This window comes from Poromitra crassiceps, assembly GCF_964638095.1.
Source record: "Poromitra crassiceps genome assembly, chromosome: 26".
NCBI lineage: Eukaryota > Metazoa > Chordata > Actinopteri > Beryciformes > Melamphaidae > Poromitra > Poromitra crassiceps.
In genome coordinates, this window is record NC_139640.1 from 12,054,105 (window position 1) to 12,076,492 (window position 22,388).

Here is a 22,388-nt window from a genome sequence, read left to right on the forward strand (position 1 = left end):
TCGTATCGTGGGCATCTGGTGATTCCCACCCCTATTGGCTGAGTATTATCACATGGGTTGCCAGTGGTGACCCTGATTGGGTGAGTAGCATCACATGCGATTATCAGTGCCATAAACTCTAGAAACGCTGTGCGATTAAAATTGATACACTCAAACTTTAATAATCCTATAAGTTATAGGTCTCGATCGACAGTGCGAAAAGAAAAGAGAGAGAGACAGGAATAGAGAGAGAGAGATGAAGGGAACCAATCAGGGATGCTTGTCTTTAATTCCCCCATGTGCTTCATTGTTAGGGCCAACTAGGAGTTTAAATACACTGTGATGTTTCTCTGCGTTGCGCTCAGGCAAGTTTGGCTGCAGCTCTTGTGCACATAATAATAAACAATATATTTATTTGCACAATACTGGCAGCAAGGCAGTCATACACACTCATCCCCAGAAGTGGAGGAAGGATTCTATTAAATTCTATGGACGTTCCTGCTCTGCAGACCATTCTGACCCATCTGTTTACAGGGGCAGACGGGTCAGTGTTGGTGGGAGTGGATCCATAGAAACTAAATAACTACTTTTCCACATTTCTCTAGACACAAATATATTGCTCAGTTAGTGTTTTCATAGATCCTTTCACAGTATTCTTTTTCATACACCGTACTCCGTCAAAACGTCTTATTCATACAGTTGGATATGGGTTCGCAGGCCACCATTAGTGGTCCAGCAGCCAGTGTGTGGTTTGTGTGAGACATCCCACCTCCTTTACCTCTTCCACTGGACTGCTTTAGACAGGGGCCATACATCAATGTCACACACACACACACACACACACACACACACACTCACAAACACATGCACAAACACACACTCAAACACGCATGCACACACACACATAACACAGACTCGCACACACACACACACACACACACACACACACACACACACACACACACACACACACACACACACACACACACACACACAAAAACAAAACAAACACAGCAATGCATAATCCTTCCAGTGGGGTCAGCGTTTCTCAGCCTTCTGATTGAAATCTTGTGTGTCAGTAAACAGAGTCCAGCAGCAGCTCTGTCTCTGTGTGTCTCTGTGTGTCTCTGTGTGTGTCTGTGTGTGTCTCTGCTGTGTGTGTCTGTGTGTGTGTCGGTGTGTGTGTGTGTCAGTGTGTGTGTCAGTAAACAGAGTCCAGCAGCAGCTCTGTCTCTGTGTGTCTCTGTGTGTGTCTCTGTGTCTCTGTGTGTGTCTGTGTGTGTGTCGGTGTGTGTGTGTCTGTGTGTGTGTCAGTAAACAGAGTCCAGCAGCAGCTCTGTCTCTGTGTGTCTCTGTGTGTGTCTCTGTGTGTGTCTGTGTGTGTGTCGGTGTGTGTGTGTCTGTGTGTGTGTCGGTGTGTGTCTGTGTGTGTGTCGGTGTGTGTCGGTGTGTGTCTCTGTGTGTCTCTGTGTGTGTCTCTGTGTCTCTGTGTGTGTGTGTCTGTGTGTGTGTCGGTGTGTATGTGTGTGTGTCTGTGTGTGTGTGTGTGTGTGTGTGTCTGTGTGTGTGTCGGTGTGTGTCTGTGTGTGTGTCGGTGTGTGTCTCTGTGTGTCTCTGTGTGTGTCTCTGTGTGTCAAGTCAAGTCAAGTCAAGTTTATTTATATAGCCCTAATTCACAAGCATGTCTCAGAGGGCTTCACAGAAAGTATGTCTAGCTGATTCTAGCTAACACACAGTAACAAGAATATACAGAATAAAGATAACATTTGAGCATTTGAAGAAAGCAGGAGAGTGGAGGAGGGAGGGAGAGGGAGGAGAGGGGGGAGGTGGGGAGAAAATAGGAAATGTGGAGAGGTGGGAGGGCGCAGGGGAAGGAGAGCAGTGGGAATGTGAGAGAGGGGAGAGGACAGAGAGGAGGAGAGAACAGAGAAGGAGAGGTGGAAGGGTACAGGGGAGGTAGAGTAGAGGTAGGGTCTAGGGTGGAGGGAGGGAGGGAGGAGAGGGGGGAGGTGGGGAGAAAATAGGAAATGTGGAGGAGGAGAGAACAGGGGAGGAGAGATGAGGGTGCAGGGGAGGGAGAGCCAGGGTAGGGGTAGGGTCTAGGGTTGGGGGAGGGGAGGGAGTAGGATACGGGCCCGGATTAGGGCGAGGGTGGGGAGAAATGGGAAATGTGGAGGAGGAGAGAACAGAGAAGGAGAGGGTGCAGGGGAGGGAGAGCAGGGGGAATGTGAGAGGGAGGAGAGGGCAGAGAGGAGGAGAGAACAGAGAAGGAGAGGTGGGAGGGCACAGGGGAAGGAGAGCAGTGGGAATGTGAGAGAGGGGAGAGGACAGAGAGGAGGAGAGAACAGAGAAGGAGAGGTGGAAGGGTACAGGGGAGGTAGAGTAGAGGTAGGGTCTAGGGTGGAGGGAGGGAGTAGGATACGGGCCCGGATTAGGGCGAGGGTGGGGGGAAAATGGGAAATGTGGAGGAGGAGAGGACAGAGAAGGAGAGGTGGGAGGGTGCAGGGGAAGGAGAGCAGGGGGAATGTGAGAGAGGGGGGAGGACAGAGAGTAGAGGTGCAGGGGAAGGAGAGCAGGGGGAATGTGAGAGAAGGGAGAGCAGGAAGTGGCAGGGATTCAGGAAAATAGGGGAGAAGAGGAGAAGGAGCAGAGGGGGGGGAGAATGAGGAGAGAGCAGGAGAAGGGAGGGGGGGGCGGTGGGATGTGGGGGAGGAAAGAGCATGGAAAGAGAGGAGAACAAGAGGGGGGAAGAAGGGAAGAAGCGGGGAAAGGGGGAAAGAGAGGGGGGGGGGGAAGATCAGACAACTGACTACTCTAAGCATTAACCAGAGCTAACTGGGACATAGTATCTAGCTAATCTACAGCCTAATCTGGCCTATCCTACCCTGCTCTAGTCTGATTTTAGCCTGAACACTAACAGGTCAGCCTTAGGCTGTAGCTAATCTATCGCCTACCTAAGCTGTTCTAAACCAACCGGCAGCCCTCGACCAGTGATGAAGAGCACCGATGCCCCCCGACCCGGCCCCCGCCCACATATGGCGTGGGAGGGAAGGCCAGGCCGGGACACAGCGGCACCCCCTCACCCCCAGTGAACGCAAGAAAACCTTTCCACCATATGGATCGCCGCATGGATTGCCCCAGTGACTTGGCTGAGGAGGAACCTTGTGAGGTCGTTGTGCTAGGGGCCAATTGCTGCGGCCCAGGCGGACCCAGCCCCCACGCGACCCGCCCCCCCAGCCCCCAGCCACCAGCATAGTGACTGAGAGCGTGAGAGCAGGCCACGCGGGGGACGGGCCCACCCACCAGGCCACAGCAGCGGACCCCCATCTGGGGACTCCCCTCCGAGACAGGCCGAGAGATGCCGGGCTAAACCATGCACAGAGTTTCCGATAATGAAACTCTGTGAATGGTTTATTATGGAAATAAAATGTACAAGAGAACAGAAAATTGAAAATGTAAAAAAGAGTCCAACAGAAGGGATATAAAAATGTAATTTTTAAATTATCCTAAGATCAGGGAAGGGAGTTGAAAATCTAAAAAGTAGAGTCCAAAAAAAAATAGAAAATGCAGTCTTTAAGTGTTCGTAGGTTTAGAGAATACTAGTTAATTAGCTAGGTGACAAAAAGGGTAACAAGATTGGGAGTTCCATGAGGATGATCTGAGGAATCCATGAGTCCGCGTTGTTGAGGCTGGGGGGGGGGGGGGGGGGGGGGGGGGGTCCCCCCCTTCCCTTAGGCAGGCAGGTGACCAGGATGATGAGGATAGGGGTCGGTGGTGGTGAAGAGCCCGGGGTGTCAGACAGTAGATGGAGTAGCGGGTAGATGGCATAGGGTGACGACAGGTGGCTAGGGCGATGACGGCCGGACCTAGGGCTGCAGCGGCGGGGGTGTACGTCAGGCCAATGAAGGACACCTGAGGGGGAGAGAGAGAAGAGAGCGGGGGAATCTGCGCAGAGGTGGAACTAACTCTATAGACAACAATAGAATTAGGTCCAAACAAAATTTATTAGGATTTTATTTTATTTTTTTATTTTTTAGGATGACTAATACTATACTGCTAATTCAGGTCTAAGTACCACCTAACACCACTGTCAATGATTCGGCCCTGTTTAGCGAACCTTAATCATGACCTACAACAAACAAAACTAAATTAGGTCAAGTCTAAGTTTATACTGATACTGCTGGCTTGTGATTGCCCGCTCAGCAGTTCAGGACTAGTTTTTTTCACCAGCTATTAGATTTTGTATCTAAGCTACTGGGTCAAATGATGCCATATTATTAAATTAGGTCAAGTATAAGTTTATAATGATATGTGTGTATGATAACAGATGTGTGTGTCTCTTTGTCTCTGTGTGTGTCTCTGTGTGTGTCTCTGTGTCTCTGTGTGTGTCTCTGTGTGTGTCTCTGTGTGTGTCTCTGTGTGTGTGTCTGTGTGTGTCTCTGTGTCTCTGTGTGTGTCTCTGTGTGTGTCTCTGTGTGTGTCTCTGTGTGTGTCTCTGTGTGTGTCTGTGTGTGTGTCGGTGTGTGTGTGTCTGTGTGTGTGTCAGTAAACAGAGTCCAGCAGCAGCTCTGTCTCTGTGTGTCTCTGTGTGTGTCTCTGTGTCTCTGTGTGTGTCTGTGTGTGTGTCTGTCTGTGTGTGTGTGTCTGTGTGTGTGTCAGTAAACAGAGTCCAGCAGCAGCTCTGTCTCTGTGTGTGTCTCTGTGTGTGTCTGTGTGTGTGTGTCTGTGTGTGTGTCAGTAAACAGAGTCCAGCAGCAGCTCTGTCTCTGTGTGTCTCTGTGTGTGTCTCTCTGTGTGTGTGTGTGTCTGTGTGTGTGTGTCTGTGTGTGTGTGTGTGTGTGTGTGTCAGTAAACAGAGTCCAGCAGCAGCTCTGTCTCTGTGTGTCTCTGTGTGTGTCTCTGTGTGTGTCTGTGTGTGTGTGTCTGTGTGTGTGTCAGTAAACAGAGTCCAGCAGCAGCTCTGTCTCTGTGTGTCTCTGTGTGTGTCTCTGTGTGTGTGTCTGTGTGTGTGTGTGTCTGTGTGTGTCTGTCTGTGTGTGTGTGTGTGTGTGTGTGTGTGTGTGTGTGTGTGTGTGTGTGTGTGTGTGTGTGTGTCTGTGTGTGTGTCTGGGTGTGTCTGTGTGTGTCTCTGTGTGTGTCTGTGTGTCTCTGTGTGTGTCTCTGTGTGTGTCTCTGTGTGTCGGTGTGTGTGTGTCTGTGTGTGTGTCAGTAAACAGAGTCCAGCAGCAGCTCTGTCTCTGTGTCTCTGTCATGCTCTCTGCAAATAGGCCTTTTCTTTATAGGAAAAACAGCATCTGCATAAACCTTAATCCACTTCAGGACGACACCATGTGAGACTTGTGGGAGGCTCAAAGGCTCTCGGGGTTCATTGCACTCTCAATAAGTGCATATCTGAGTGCAGAATATTATATCTCCTCAAAGGTTGAGGTTGATTAGAGAATGTGAAATATACATTTTGCACAAAGTGTGCCGTGTAAAGAGAACAAATTGTGCAGCATTGGTTTAACCCATTGATACCTGATGCAGCATTTGTGTGTGTATCCCTTTAAGACCGCGAACCGCGTTAACGCGGTTCGCGGTCTTAAAGGGATACGCACACAAATGAGGGATATACAGTACACGCAAATGCTGCATCAGGTATCAATGGGTTAAAACAAGGATTGGACATTTTTAATTTTGTTCTGTGAATTGGCAAAGCAGCGGTGTAGAATGATCATCAGCATTATTGCTTCTCCCACTTAACATCTTGCTTCTTGTGCAACTGCAGAAAGATCTCCATGCAGGTTCCTCTTGATATGTGGCACTGTGTCCATGTCTGCCTGCTGTCTTTTGGATGCCTGCCTGCCTGGCTGGGCCGTGGAGTCAGAAATACCTTTGAGTTTGCTGGCACAGCTACAAACACAGACGTGTGAAAACCTACAAGACCAAAGCCTGGCAGACTGCAGAGAGGGAAGTGTGCATTTTGAAAATAACATGGTTGGAATACGTCCGATTGATTACCCCCCTCCTCCTCCTCCTCCTCATCTATTATCAATATTCCTGCACTTGTCTGGCGTCTGGTAATCAAGGAGACTAAATCTCACCATTGTTATCACCAGTCTTGATTGATGGCCCAATGTCCACCGTGGCGTTTCTCACATCTCTGTTTCATACCTTTTTTTCGTGTGCAGTTTGGTAAAACCCCACTTAATCCCTGCGCCTCCAAACGCACTTCTCTCTCCCCCTCAAATTCTGTTTCTCCACCGGTGCTGCTCGGTCTCCATCAAAAGTCCACTCACTTCCTCTCTCCTCAGTGCAGTTTATCCACCAGGCAGCCATGTGCCTCGAATGGCAAGCAGCCAGCTCTCATTCTCATCACACAGACAGACAGACACGCACGCCGGCTGCTAGGCCCCGTCTCTCTGTTGCCAGGTAGCATTAGTGCTAACAAGACACTCGTTGCCCTGGCCATTGATAATTGGATGCAGGCAAACCAGCGTAATTAGTCTGAATCCCAATGTCTCCATTGATTAGAATCACTTGGATAACGTTAGCCGCTTTCCATCGACCAGATTAGAACGCCTTATTTCTCCTGCTGTTGGTGCCAAGTCAGCCCTTAATTACAGAAGCTAAATTAGCAGCAATTTATACAACTGATTTAACTCTACTTTCCCCCAAGCCTGTGTTCAAACACTCCATCTCCCAAGTCTTATGTTATTACAGTATTATATATATATATATATATATATATATATATATATATATATATATATATATATATATATATATATATACTGTATATATACTACATGTATATATATATATATATATATATATATATATATATATATATATATACTGTATATATATATATATATATATATATATATATATATATATATATATACCGGTATATATATATATATATATTACAGGGTTATTATTTATTGTATATTGTGCGGTGAATTTACTCAATGGAATTCACAGTGGACATGGTACTGTATGGCATTTTAGAATATCAGCACATACTGTATATATATATATATATATATATATATATATGTCATATGCATATTGTATATGTTGGCTAAATGAAATTGATCTGATAGAGCAGAGATGATGTATCTGAATGATCCCCTGAGGCCTTAAATAAAAGGTCTTTCCAAGTGGAGCCTTGTTTCATTCAAATGAATAGGGAATGTTATATTCCCCGATTTGCATAAATCAATAGTGTGTATGTGCATAATGGGCGGTGCACGTTTGTGTGTTTGTGTTTGCCTGCCTGCGCGTTTGTGTTCGGCGAGAGAGAGAGAGAGAGAGAGAGAGAGAGAGAGAGAGAGGCCAGTAATACACTGTTCTAAACCAACCGGCAGCCCTCGACCAGTGATGAAGAGCACCGATGCCCCCCGACACACACACATGGAAGTGTGAGTGATTGATCATGTGGTCTAATGTGACCCACCTGACCTGCGCTGCCTGGTCATGTGACAGACATGATGAATGTACATCCACCGGCCAACGTCTCACTAATGGCTTTCTATGTACTCAACATGCTCGCTCACACGCACGCAGCCGTATATCACACCTGAACGTGCACACACACACACACATGCACACGCTCACACACACACACACGCTCACACACACACACACACACGCACATACACACACACACACACACACATGCACACACACACACACACACACACACACACACACACACACACGCACACACACATGCTCACACACACACACACACACACACACACACACACATACACACACACACACATGCTCACACACACACACACACACACACACACATACACACACACACACACACACACACACACACACACACACACACATACACACACACACACGCACACGCACACGCACACACACACACACACGCTCACACACACACACACACACACACGCACACACACACACACACTCCTGCACTCTCACACACGTGCCCATGTGTGTCCTCAACTTTCACTTTCCCAATATAGTCTCTAGGGAATCTGTGAGAAAAAATGACCCAACCTTAAACTAATTGCAACAGAAATGATTTGTGTTGTATTCAGCTCTTGAAAGCTTCCAATTTAACATACTGAAAATCCCAGAAAATCCCAGTAGTGGAACATTGTCAAAATTGGCATTGTCTCCACAAAGGAGGTGATGTTTTCGGTGCTGTTTGTCTGACCGTTTGTCTGTTAGCAGGAGGATTACGGCAAAACTACTGGGCCGGTTTTCATGAGACTTGGTGGAAGGGTGTAGCATGGGCCAAGGAAGAACCCATTACATTTTGGGGCGGATCTGATCCGGGTCGGCTCAATGGAGGGGGCGGGGCTAGGGAAAAGAGTCCATTGGTAGGGATAGGAAGGTCGTAGAGAGTCTGGATTCGAGAGGTGGGTAGGGGGCATGGACAGGTGTATCGGGGGGAGTGTATGTGGGAGGTGGGAGGGGGTGTGGTCAGGAAAGGGGCGGGGCTAGGGAAAAGCCCTACCAAACATACTGTAACATAACAAAACAAAACATAAATTATAGCTGCTGCGCAGCAAGGGGTCGTGGCCGGGCAAGTCTCAAGTCTTTTAGCTATAGTCCAAGTCGCGTCTCAAGTCTTTAGTCACAAGTCCAAGTCAAGTCTCAAGTCTCTTATGGATGAGCTTTCTATCATCTGCTGCATGCAATCCAGTCTGCTTAGATTAGAACACTGCCATTCATGACAGGGCTGGGGCAGAAGGCAGCAGGTTAAGTACATGGCAGTTGAACATAGAAGCGGAGAGAGTAGGGACAGTGGAGGCAGACAGAGATAGACAGAAAAATTGTTTATTTATACTTTGGCATGTATGACATTACCGATGACATGGCAGCAACAACTATGACATCACCCACCCAGTCTGCTCAGCCAGGAAGGATGACATCATTGATGACATAATCACTGATGACATCATTGATGATATCACTGATGACATCACTGATGTTGTCGTTGCTCAAGTGACATCACATCATTAGGTATAGCTGGTATATAATATCTGCTCCTGGAGTTGTTTGAAACAGTCACTTAGGAACTAAATCTATAAATGAAAATAAATAAACTGACAGTCCTTCAAGTCAGTTTTGGTGGAGCACAAAGTCCTTCATCACTTGTGTTAGTGGTAGGGAGTGGACTTGGTTCAGGCGATGTGTGCCCAGCGCTTGGCGGATCCGGATCCGACACAAGTGGGCCAGACTGCGAGGACATCTCTTGGCCTCCAGAAAGACCCTGAGAGCCTCAGGATCCGCCCTCTCCTCCAGCTGTGCCTGCTCTGTGGTCACCAGGGCCGGGTCAGCACCGCGGTCCAGCAGCAGCTGGACGAAGGCCGTGTTGCACCTTTTAAGCAGCACCCACTCCAGCAGGTGAGAAGCCACATCACGGGTCAGAACGCCAGCAGCCTGGAGCAGCAGGCGGAAGCAGTCCAGGTGTTTGCCTGCAGCACTGAGGTAGAGAGGGGTGTCTGAGCCGTATATGCTTCTGTTAGGGTCGGCCCCGGCTTCCAGGAGGATCCGGACACAGTCCAGGTGACCGTAGCACACGGCATAGCAGAGAGGCGTCCTGTTATACACACCAGCTAGGTCTACCTGTGCTCCCTGTGTGATCAGGTAGTCCACACAGGCAGCATGACCCCACAAGGCTGCGTACAACAGAGGGGTCGACTTCCACCACCACCTATAAAGACACTGCTCATTGATCTGCCTTCTGAAGCGGTCTTCCTGCAGCAGGCTCCTCAGTGTGTCCAGGTCTCCTGCCCTGACGGCATCATAGAGCTGCATGTCACCATGCTCTGCTTGAACAGCCATTCCTTCAGATGTGTCACTGTACCACACTGACTTGTATGCTGTGTTTTCCACCACTTATATAGCCTCAGCCAGGAAGGATTTATGACATCACTGATGACATCACAATTGCTCAAGTAACATCACTGATGATGTCACAACTGCTTTTATGACATCACTGATAACATCACAACCGCTTATAACATGACTGATATCACAATGCCTCTGACATCACTGATGATGTCACAATTTATGACATCACTGATGACATCACTGATATTTTGTGTGTGAGAGTGAGTGGATTTATGACATCACTGATGATGTCATCAGTGGGACAGACAGACAAACAGACAGAGCCCTAGCTCCCTTAGATAGATAGATGTGCTCATTTCTTATGTATTTCCAGACACTTTTAGAGACACTGAGGGAATAAATTCATTACCGTAACACTTTTTTAATTGGAAATATAAAACAACAATTTTTTTTTCTCCAATGGCAAGCACTTCAATATGCTCAAGGGTATCACTCAAAATGTGTATGATTAACAAATACGAAGTTGTAGCTAACATTGTGAGAAATGCCATGTTGTATTACGACTACTTCATACTACATGAGGAAAAAAAATCTGTTCTACTTAGAGACTCAACAACCATTTCTGTGGATTCCTTGCCCCCAAAAATGTGGAAATAGACACCAAATTTGTAATTCTAGGTCTAGTTGGAGTCAAGATATGGCCACAATTTTAATAATGGCAGCCATTAAAAAAAAAACGTAATTTTAACATATTTCCACTAATGGGATTTTCTGGGATTTTTACTACAGTGTTTCGGGCATCAATATAAACATAAAAATGTGAAAATAAATTTTGTTGCAATTAGTTTAAGGTCAAACCTTATTTCCCTAGACTACATAAAACAAGTAAAAAAAACAATGTCAATAAGATCTGTACCATGAGCACATTCACAATAACAATAAAAAGCCACAACAATTGTATTTGTATGATACCAAGGCCAAAGTGCAAATGCTGAATATGATACAAAAGTGCGAATGCTGTAAAACAGGGGTGCCCAACCAGTCGATCGCGGTCTACTGGTCGACCGCGGACTGACCCCAGGTCGATCGCGAGGGGTGTCAAAGCCCGGAAGGGGCTGGTGAGAGCCATATATATAGACCTCTAGGGAAGCCCCATATGGACAAAAGGCATACGGACAAAATGGCTCCCTCACTACGAGCAGACATTGATAAACAGCCAACAAATAAACATGTATCATGGATATGGAGAGGGGTGAACCATAACAATACAAACAGTAGTACACAGTTAGCTAGAACGTAACTGAGATAAAAGTTATTGTGGCATGCTCTGCTGGCTTAACAAGGCTTATGTAATATATTCATAGCGTGTATCAGCTGCTGCAAATTTGTAGTAATTACAATTTTCCCTTGCCCTTCTACCATTTGCGGTGTTTGCTTTTTAATCAGATTACTGTACAAATTGTGTATCATTAGATTATGAGAACATTTGATATACTTGTAGAGTACTAAACATTCAATCACACATACATGCAGCAGAGGCAATAGATAAAATACTATGGCAGAATCATCATCAGTATATAAATGGGAGCTAGGGCTCTGTCTGTTTCTCTGTCCCACTGATGACATCAGCAGTGATGTCATAAATCCCAGTGATGGTGTCATCAGTGATGTCATAAATCCACTGATGACATCATCAGTGATGTCGTCAGAGGACGGGAGGAACGGGAGAGAGAAGAGATGGAGAGAGAGGGGGGAGAGACTGAGGCAGAGAGAGAGAGAGGGGGGAGAGAGAGAGAGAGGGTGAGAGAGACTGAGGCAGAGAGAGAGAGAGGGTGAGAGAGACTGAGGCAGAGAGAGAGAGAGGGGGTGAGAGAGACTGAGGCAGAGAGAGAGGGGGAGAGAGACTGAGGCAGAGAGAGAGAGAGAGAGGGGGAGAGAGACTGAGGCAGAGAGAGAGAAAGGGTGAGAGAGACTGAGGCAGAGAGAGAGAGAGGGGGAGAGAGACTGAGGCAGAGAGAGAGAGAGAGAGGGTGAGAGAGACTGAGGCAGAGAGAGAGAGACTGAGGCAGAGAGAGAGAGAGGGGGAGAGAGACTGAGGCAGAGAGAGAGAGACTGAGGCAGAGAGAGAGAGGGTGAGAGAGACTGAGGCAGAGAGAGAGAGAGGGTGAGAGAGACTTGAGGCAGAGAGAGAGAGACTGAGGCAGAGAGAGAGAGAGGGGGAGAGAGACTGAGGCAGAGAGAGAGAGAGGGGGAGAGAGACTGAGGCAGAGAGAGAGAGAGGGTGAGAGAGACTGAGGCAGAGAGGGAGAGAGGGTGAGAGAGACTGAGGCAGAGAGAGAGAGACTGAGGCAGAGAGAGAGAGAGGGTGAGAGAGACTGAGGCAGAGAGAGAGAGACTGAGGCAGAGAGAGAGAGAGGGTGAGAGAGACTGAGGCAGAGAGAGAGAGAGGGGGAGAGAGACTGAGGCAGAGAGAGGGGGAGAGAGACTGAGGCAGAGAGAGAGAGAGGGTGAGAGAGACTGAGGCAGAGAGAGAGAGAGGGGGAGAGAGACTGAGGCAGAGAGAGAGAGAGGGGGAGAGAGACTGAGGCAGAGAGAGAGAGAGGGGGAGAGAGACTGAGGCAGAGAGAGAGAGAGGGTGAGAGAGACTGAGGCAGAGAGAGAGAGAGGGTGAGAGAGACTGAGGCAGAGCGAGAGAGAGGGGGAGAGAGACTGAGGCAGAGAGAGAGAGAGGGTGAGAGAGACTGAGGCAGAGAGAGAGAGAGGGGGAGAGAGACTGAGGCAGAGAGAGAGAGAGGGGGAGAGAGACTGAGGCAGAGAGAGAGAGAGAGAGAGGGTGAGAGAGACTGAGGCAGAGAGAGAGGGGGAGAGAGACTGAGGCAGAGAGAGAGAGGGGGAGAGAGACTGAGGCAGAGAGAGAGAGAGGGGGAGAGAGACTGAGGCAGAGAGAGAGAGAGGGGGAGAGAGACTGAGGCAGAGAGAGAGAGGGGGAGAGAGACTGAGGCAGAGAGAGAGAGAGAGAGAGGGTGAGAGAGGCAGAGAGAGAGAGGGGGAGAGAGACTGAGGGAGAGACCTCTTTTGACCCATTGGCCTGAGAATCTACCCGGGCTTCTTATATACCGTAAATTCCGGACTATAAGGCGCACCGGTCTATAAGCCGCAGCACCAAAATTGACTATTTTTTTCTTATATAAGCCGCACCGGACTATAAGCCGCGGGTGTTTTGATGTTTAATTACCATATCAAAGGGTTCGTGCACAGAGAGGAATGTCGGGAAAGAGATCGCTGTTTGGGGAAGCTCCCATTTATTCAACAAAACAAGCATTACGGTAGGGTAGGCTATAGGCTATAAACTCCCATTTATTAACATTTAAACAAAATAAATACCGTAGCTATAAAAAATAAAACAATAATAATAATAATAAAACAATCCTCAAAAGGATAAAGTGCTGTAAAAACAATCAAACAATTCTCAAAAGGTTAAGGTGCAGTAAATACCGTAACTGGAAAACAAAAAACAATCCTCAAAGGATAAGGTGCTGCATGTCTCTTTTTAAGATCACATTTCAATATACCGTACGTACCGTACGTAAACATGTACCGTACTGTAATCCTTCTCTTCATCTTTTAGGTGAAGGTGCAGCAAACGGCTGTAAACATAGTCAAAGTAAAGTCACTAATCCTCGTCTTCCTCGTCTTCCTCTTCTTCCTCCGTACTGAAACCAGCAAAGTCCTCAACTTCTGTGTCGGAAAGGAACAGGTTCAGGGTGGCTTCGTCAGCCACTCCTCTCTCTCCTTCGTTGTCGCTCTCAAAACCAACGAACTCCTCTTCGTCACTGTCCGACTCGAACAGCCTCTGAAGGCCATCAGATGTGGCGGCGTCCTCCTCTTCGTCACGCAGCAGCCCAGCCTTTCGGAACCCGTTGGTGATCGTGGATGTCTTCACACTCCTCCAGGCTGTCAGGACCCACTGGGAAACTTGTGCGAAGGTTGCCTTCCTCATGCGCCCTGTTTTAGTGAATGACTTGTCACCGCTCGTCATCCACGTCTCCCACTCCATGCGCAGCGCCACTTTAAATGCCCGATTGACACTGATGTCGAGTGGCTGGAGGTGTTTGGTCGTGCCCCCAGGTATCACAGCTGGGATACTGTTGGTGGTCTTGATCGCTGCTTTGACTGACTCGGTGATGTGAGCCCTCATGCTGTCCAGGACGAGCAACGCTTTCTTTTCGTGAAAGAAACCTCCAGGGCGCTGGACGTAGCACTGGGACAACCACTCCTTCATTACAGTTTCCATCATCCAGCCTTTTTTGTTTACTTTGACGACGATACCACTTGGCATTTTCTCTTTCGGCATGGTAATCCGCTTGAAGATCACCATGGGCGGCAGCTTCGCTCCAGATGCTGTGCATCCTAGAACACAGGTGAAATTGGTTCTCTCGTGACCTGTGGTTCTCAGCGTTACCGACGATTCACCTTTCTTGTTCACAGTGCGAGTGAGTGGCAGGTCGAACGTCAAGGGCACTTCATCCATGTTGATGATCTGCTCCGGTGCGATGGAATAATCCTTGATCTTCCTCTGTGTGTATTCGCCGAAGCTCGCGATTTTCTCCTGGTAGTCAGGAGGAAGCTGTTGGCAGACAGTCGTCCGCGCCCTGACAGACAGTCCCTTTCGCTTCATGAAACGAAAGCACCAAGATGGCCCACCTAGGAAATGTTCAATCTTCATCTCGGTGGCTACCGTTTTTGCCTTCAGTCGGATCTGCACCGTGGAGACGCCTCGGCCGTCTGCTCGCTGGGTCAACACCCAGTCCTCAAGGCAATCCTCAAGCTCCGGCCATCTGCTTTTGTGGCCTCTGAAGGACTTTTTCGTTTTCTTGCACTGGGACAGTTCCTCCTGCTGCTTTTTCCAACGTCTGATCATCGATTCATTAATGCTAAGAGTACGCGCGGCTGCTCTATTCCCCTCTTTCAGTGCGAGTTCGACTGCTTTCAGCTTGAACGCTGCATCGTGAGAATTTCTTCGTACTTTCCCCATGGTGAGTGAGAGAGAGACTGCTGGACTGCCCGTCTTGTTGTGGTTCCGGGCTGATGAACTTTGCTTACCGTAATTACCATATGTAAGGGTTCACGCACAGAGGGGATTGTTGGCTGTTTGATGAAGCTCCCATTTACCGTATTAGCGTAACATTTCAACAAAACAACATAACACAACACCTTTGTGTTATGTTATGTTGCACACAGTGTCCGCGGTGTGGTGAAAAGAGGGCAACAGAGGAAATTAAAACAGAAGTGGATTTATAGGTAGAAAGAGTGCTAAAAAAGAGAGATTTTATTTTTTTATTATAATTTTTTTTCTGAAAAAATCCATAGATAAGACGCACCGTTATATAAGCCGCAGGGGCCAAAAAACGGGAAAAAAGCCGCGGCTTATAGTCCGGAATTTACGGTATATATATATATATATACATGTATGTATATATATATATATATATATATATATATATATAAAGGCCTACTGAAATAAATACATGTCAAGTGGTTGTTTGTGCTTGGACCATGGAAGCTGAAGGAGTACATGATGATAGATTGATCTGCTCCTTCCCTCCTCAGAGTCAATCAATCATCTTAGCTTTGCTGCTGTTTTCAATAGGAATTCTCCATCATGCTCCATCATGCTCCACTGCCTCGCCAACGGCCACCTCTGGGGTCGGGTAACTAAGGGCCTTCGCTATCTGATTATAACCCCCTCTGAGCAGAGCTGCTCAGTAAGCAAACTAAAAGGCATTTTCCACATCAAATATAGACTCAAAATGTGCATTACATTTAAAAAATAGACCCAACTTCTCAATGACTGAATGCCATTTTCCTCATAGGCCATTTCCTCGTTAGCATAAACAGGCTAATATATCAGCATACATCCTGCACTACATACTAGAACACTGCTAACAACCCAAACAGGCTAATATATCAGCATACATCCTGCACTACATACTAGGACACTGCTAACAACCCAAACAGGCTAATATATCAGCATACATCCTGCACTACATACTAGGACACTGCTAACAACCCAAACAGGCTAATATATCAGCATACATCCTGCACTACATACTAGGACACTGCTAACAACCCAAACAGGCTAATATATCAGCATACATCCTGCACTACATACTAGGACACTGCTAACAACCCAAACAGGCTAATATATCAGCATACATCCTGCACTACATACTAGAACACTGCTAACAACCCAAACAGGCTAATATATCAGCATACATCCTGCACTACATACTAGAACACTGCTAACAACCCAAACAGGCTAATATATCAGCATACATCCTGCACTACATACTAGGACACTGCTAACAACCCGAGCAGATGGTTTGTGTAGCCTAGCGTTCTGTACATGTGTCTGGCTTCAGGCGAGCACTGTCCTCTCGCTGAACTGGCGTCAGGCTAAGCACAACTGAAGTGGAGGTATTGGAGAGTGGGTGGAGGAGGAGGAGGAGTGTGTGGTGATCTTCAGCTGGATAGGTGTCTTGTCAATATATATATATGGTGCTAAGAGAGCAGTGCAACGGCAGTCTCATCAGACCTGTGTGCTGTCCAGTCTCATCTAGAGCCCGACGATACTGAATTATTTAGGCCGATGCCGATATTAGAGAGTAAAAAAATTCCGATATCGATATATCGGCCGATATTCTTATATTAAAGGAACACTCTGCCCATTTTCAACCAGCTTTGTATCATTAGAACATCAGTAGTATATCAGTCTGTCATTTAATTTGACAGTTATTGAGTGTTAAAGTGTGGACCAGTGACATCACTGGTCCACACTAACTCAAATTAATAACTCACTAACTCAAATCAACTCTCAACACCAAATACGGACAGCATGCCTTGTTTAAATTAAGAGAAAGGCGTTTGTTGGATGGTAGTTTGTTGTCTGTTGTCAGTTGTTTGCAGCACGTTACAGCTCTCCACCATGTTCCACAGTCTAATCAAACAGCAGCGGCCTGCAAGAGCGCGTGAGCAAGCAAGATAACAGCCCCTGCACCCTCTAGCCATATATTTATTTGTTGATGTTTTGTTTTGCGCATGCGGTTTCTCATTTGCATATCTAGTGCGCTTTAGCAATGCTTCCTGATAAGAATAAAAGACTTTGATGTCTCAGGTTACTGCGAGGTTACATCAGATCAATCCAGCCATCTGTACCATGGTACGCTTTCTCTCATTTAAACCAGGTCAGTTGACACACTATTGCATTTTCCACTAATTGTCTACACTGTGAGGCCCTCCAGCACTTTGATTCACAGCCTATTTACTCACCGTTTCTGCTTATTATTACGTAAACTGTCATTTGACTTTCAACCCTTACGGTAATTCATTGAGGATAATATTTTATTTTTCCTTTGTGCAGAGCTGCTGTCAGCTGTGTGTGCGTCTGTGCACGCGCGCACCTGTGTGTGTGTGTGTGTGTGTGTCTGTGCACGCGCGCACCTGTGTGTGTGTGTGTGTGTGTGTGTCTGTGCACGCGCGCACCTGTGTGTGTGTGTGTGTGTTAGGTTCAGCCATATTTGCATATTATTTGGTCATATGCGTATGAAAATAGTCCACACAATCTCAAGTAAAACCACCAGAGTGGATTAAACACCTCTTACTGTAGCATGTCTCATGTAGGTTGTGAAGGGAAATGAATAGCTTCAAATTAGATTCATCTCTCTCGCTCTCTCTCTCTCTCTCTCTCACACACACTCACACTCACTCACTCACACTCACACTCACACACACACACACACACACACACACACACACACACACACACACACACACACACACACACACACACACACACACACACACACACACACACACACACACACACACACACACAGGTAAATGCAAGGAACACTGAAACAGCTGCTAATGATCACAATTATCAATGTTTTTTTCTCCCTCCCTAAAAACCAATCCAGGCTGCGTTGATTGATTCTTAAATGACTTCACTCTCATCTTAGGGTGACTGATACTGTTCAGCTTTTCATCTGTGCTCCATCAAGCTGTTTTACTTAGTATTATCTTCAGCATCCTCATCAACACTCACTCAGCGCGCGAGACACCTTCATCTTTTGCTTCTGCATCATAGAGTGTCAAGTGATGAAGACTGTTGCTAATCAGAACATCACTTGAAGCCTATAGTGTGCACTTATCCAAGTGCGTATCTGTCAAAGTGCACTATTAGGTGCACTCTCCCTTTAACATTTTGATTTGATTTGATTTTGATTGATTGATTTTGATGTTTGGTAACAAGGAATACATGGGACAGAGGAGATGCATCTCGGAAACAACATCAAGGATAAAAACACAATAAAGTCAAAGACTGATTTCCATTGTGGTCTTTGGTCTTGAACAGACAATACAAAACAACAAGGAACAACAGGCATGGCTACAGAGAATGATCAAACTATCCACCTTATTTTTGAATGCCCCACTGTAAAATAATGATGGGTGCAACAAGCTCCGGTCTAGAAGGTGACTGATAGTTGCAGCTTGTCACAATAAATAAATAACAGTTGTTTGACGACTTATTTGAGGGAATGTAATAATTGTATCTATCACATCCGCTATTTCTGTTGCTCTTTGAACAACTCGGGATATTTAGGGAAATAGGCTAGAATCAGTGTGATACACTGCATTTGATTTGTTGCCAGTGTGCATCTGCCCCTTATACACATAAACCAAATACAGAACAGTAGGACTTTGCTGTGTCAGCTTTTGATCAGCCTGTAACTGTATCAGAGCATCTTCACTGAGCCATCTCTTCTCTCTGGTGTGTTTCACAGGTGATCAGCCTGTAACTGTATCAGAGCAGCTTCACTGAGCCATCTCTTCTCTCTGGTGTGTTTCACAGGTGATCAGCCTGTAACTGTATCAGAGCAGCTTCACTGAGCCATCTCTTCTCTCTGGTGTGTTTCACAGGTGATCAGCCTGTAACTGTATCAGAGCAGCTTCACTGAGCCATCTCTTCTCTCTGGTGTGTTTCACAGGTGATCAGCCTGTAACTGTATCAGAGCAGCTTCACTGAGCCATCTCTTCTCTCTGGTGTGTTTCACAGGTGATCAGCCTGTAACTGTATCAGAGCAGCTTCACTGAGCCATCTCTTCTCTCTGGTGTGTTTCACAGGTGATCAGCCTGTAACTGTTAGAGCAGCTTTACTGAGCCATCTCTTCTCTCTGGTGTGTTTCACAGGTGATCAGCCTGTAACTGTAACAGAGCAGCTTCACTGAGCCATCTCTTCTCTCTGGTGTGTTTCACAGGTGATCAGCCTGTAACTGTTAGAGCAGCTTCACTGAGCCATCTCTCTGGTGCGTTTCACAGTCTGTAACTGTTAGAGCAGCTTTACTGAGCCATCTCTTCTCTCTGGTGTGTTTCACAGGTGGTCTGAGAGGAGCCTCCATCATTGACTCTCTGGACACGCTGTACATCATGGGACTGACTGAGGACTATAACGACGCCAAGGAGTGGGTGCAGACCAGCCTGGACCTCAACTCGGTAAGGTTTCTCTTTTCTAAAGGGACAGCAGCAGGATTGGGGAGTAACTGTAATCCCTTACAGTTAGAGGGGAGGGGGGAATGTAATCAGATTACAGTTACCTTTAATTTTGATTCCTAACAGGATTACAATTATAAAATACATTTTTGCACATACACTACAACACTCTGCTCCAACCCCGTCTCACGGCAGTTCATGAAATATACCTGGTCTGAACGTGAAACCATATAGCTAATCTAATGTGGCATTCCAGTCAACTCGGAAGAGATTTTCCAACCTCCTACTAGAGAAAGTACATTGGAACGCCACTCAAAGCCGGAGTTCCTACTTGTAAACCTGGGGCAAATCCACCTACCCCGACTTCACAGAGAATGAGTTGTCTAGTGTCACACTACCCACAACAGTGTTGGAGTGCTTGGAGGTCGGACATCGGAAATTTGAACTGGGAAATTCTGACCCTCAACCTGTCTCTAACGCAGCGTTACAGTTGCCAATTCATCATGGCCGCTAGTGAAAAATATGCTGTCACTGGGTGGAAATTATAAATTTTTTAAGCAGAAAAGGCGAAAAACATTACAGTGCAAATACCTTTCAGTTGCGAAAGTACTGTCATCATCCAAGGACTCGACATCTAATTTAAAGTAGTCATATTGATATTTATTTTTCTCTTGTCTTTATTTGCATGATTTGGTATTGAAGTAATCCAGAATTAACGGAAATGAATCAAGTTACATTACTTTAATATTGCAATACTTGGATTACGTTATACTGATTAAAAAAATGTAACATGTAATTAGGACTTGTATCAGATTACATTTTAAAAGTAACCCTCCCTCCCAACCCTGGTGGATAGTAACCTTTTGTCAGGTCCAATAACCGATCAAGTGTCACTCCCTATAAAAAATAGCTATAACTCACTGACAACTCCCTATAAAGATAGCTATAACTCACTTACAACTCCCTATAAAGATAGCTATAACTCACTTACAACTCCCTATAAAGATAGCTATAACTCACTTACAACTCCCTATAAAGATAGCTATAACTCACTTACAACTCCCTATAAAAATAGCTATAACTCACTGACAACTCTCCTCACTTCATGGGCCAGTCATGACCTAGCATCAGACTTGGCCAGACCCTCCTCAGATTGACATAATAAAGTTTTGGCCAGTGCTCTTATGTGCTGGATTGATTTTAAGCTGTGCTATTGTATTGTATTGTATTGTATTGTATTGTGCTTTAAAGCACAACTGTGTCCACTGAGTTTGACAGTTTGCCAAAGCCGGGCACATTCCCCTGGGGATGAAAAGCCCCTTGTGGCCAGTGGCCACGCTTTGTGACAGGGTGATGGGATTCTCTCTGTGAGGCGGAACACATGATAAATAAAAGAGAGAGGGAGAGGGAGGGCTGCGATTCTGGAATAATAGGCTTTGGTTTTGTCTGGAAGTGTGGTCTGGAACAACTAAGGTTTGCCAGTCCTGATAGAGACACTGAGTAACGCGTCATCATTCAGAAGCCATGCCCAAGACGGGGGGAGACAGAACCCCCCCCCCACTCCAATCCTGCCGTTCTCCTATGTCACGTGCATGGTTGCGTGTTGCACAAAAAGATAGTATATACGGAAGATGAACACTCCAACTTACTTCCTTGACAGCTAGATCCACATTTTTCTTCTCGCCAATTCTCAATGGCTTCCTTGTTTTGCTAAGGAGTACAAAAAAACTTTAACTGGTGAATTTTTACATTTACATATACACTAATACATACACTCAAGTCCAGCAAGCAGGTCATTGGGAAGCATGTGTGCTTTACACAATGCTTACACACCTGCCTATATACAGTATGTCATTGTGACTATGTTAACATGGTAGATGGCAGACTGTATAAGCAATTCACTGCCTGTCTTGCCTGCCTGTTCATTTTGGCACGCTTTGTTTGCTGACAACATTTGGCTCATTTCAGCGTCGAACAATCACTCCATCATTTAGTGTCTGGGATATGATTACATTACATTACATTACATTACATTACATTACATAATAACCTCGCAGAGAAACTGCCACAATGCTGGATGCAGGTGCATCATTCCCCTTTATTAACCCATTGATACCTGATGCAGCATTTGTGTGTGTATCCCTCTTAAAGGGATACACACACAAATGAGGGCAGGACATCTGGGCAGTATTTCATCAGACCCCTACTAGGGATGGGCATTTCTAGCAAAAACACTATTCGAAATTCGCTGGCCAAAGTCGACTTTTAATCGAAATTCGAAAATAAATAAATAAATGTAAAAAAAATAAAAAAATAAAAATATTTTTTTTACATTTTTAATTTTTTTTACATTGACATTTTCGAAAATAAAAAACTGTTTTGACAATCATGAGTGGTTCATTAAATATTTAGTAGGCTCAGGTCTGAGTGCCAAAGGGGTGCCAAAGTCACCCCCTCTCCCTCTTCATGGGATTTCATCCGCCATTCATTTTTCCAGAAACCTTGCTTAAAATGCTTATAAAAATTGTTTTACTTGCTCAAACCAAGCGATTCGACTATACTTAGAATCAGGGGAGACAATGCAACATTTCACCAAAAAAAAAAATCGAATTTCGATTTTCAATAATAAAAGTCGACCTTGATAATAACAACGATTATTCGAAAATTCGAAATTCGATGCCCATCCCTAACCCCTACACTACAGTACATTTGACTTTGACATTTCTCATGGATTCATTTGAATGTGTTGACCTACCCAATGATGTAAGAACAACTGCTTCACAGATGAAGCCCTTAAAGGCCGGCTTTACCGTGGGGAATATGAATATATATTAAATCTCACGCCCCTATGGTTTTCGAATCCGTTGAAATTTTTGAAATTGGTTGTTTCCCGCCAGAGATATCACCAGAAATCCACTCTGTGTGGGGGGGGTGGTGGTGGAGGGGAGGGGCGGGTGCGGGGACCCGAAATACTACATTTCCCACAATGCACTGGGCTCGCGTGCCCACCCCTCAGGCATTTGGCT

The 22,388-nt window shown here is 46.0% G+C and overlaps 1 protein-coding gene across 2 annotated transcripts in view; it reads left to right on the forward strand.

Moving 5' to 3' along the window:
• LOC310798663 (mannosyl-oligosaccharide 1,2-alpha-mannosidase IA) overlaps positions 1–22,388 on the forward strand; it is a 420,317-nt gene that overhangs the window by 247,350 nt on the left and 150,579 nt on the right. For both annotated transcript variants that reach the window (XM_083661215.1, XM_083661214.1), the window contains exon 3: positions 19,250–19,365. In XM_083661215.1, coding sequence (XP_083517341.1) covers positions 19,250–19,365 — 116 coding nt within the window. The remainder of the gene's footprint in view (positions 1–19,249; positions 19,366–22,388) is intronic.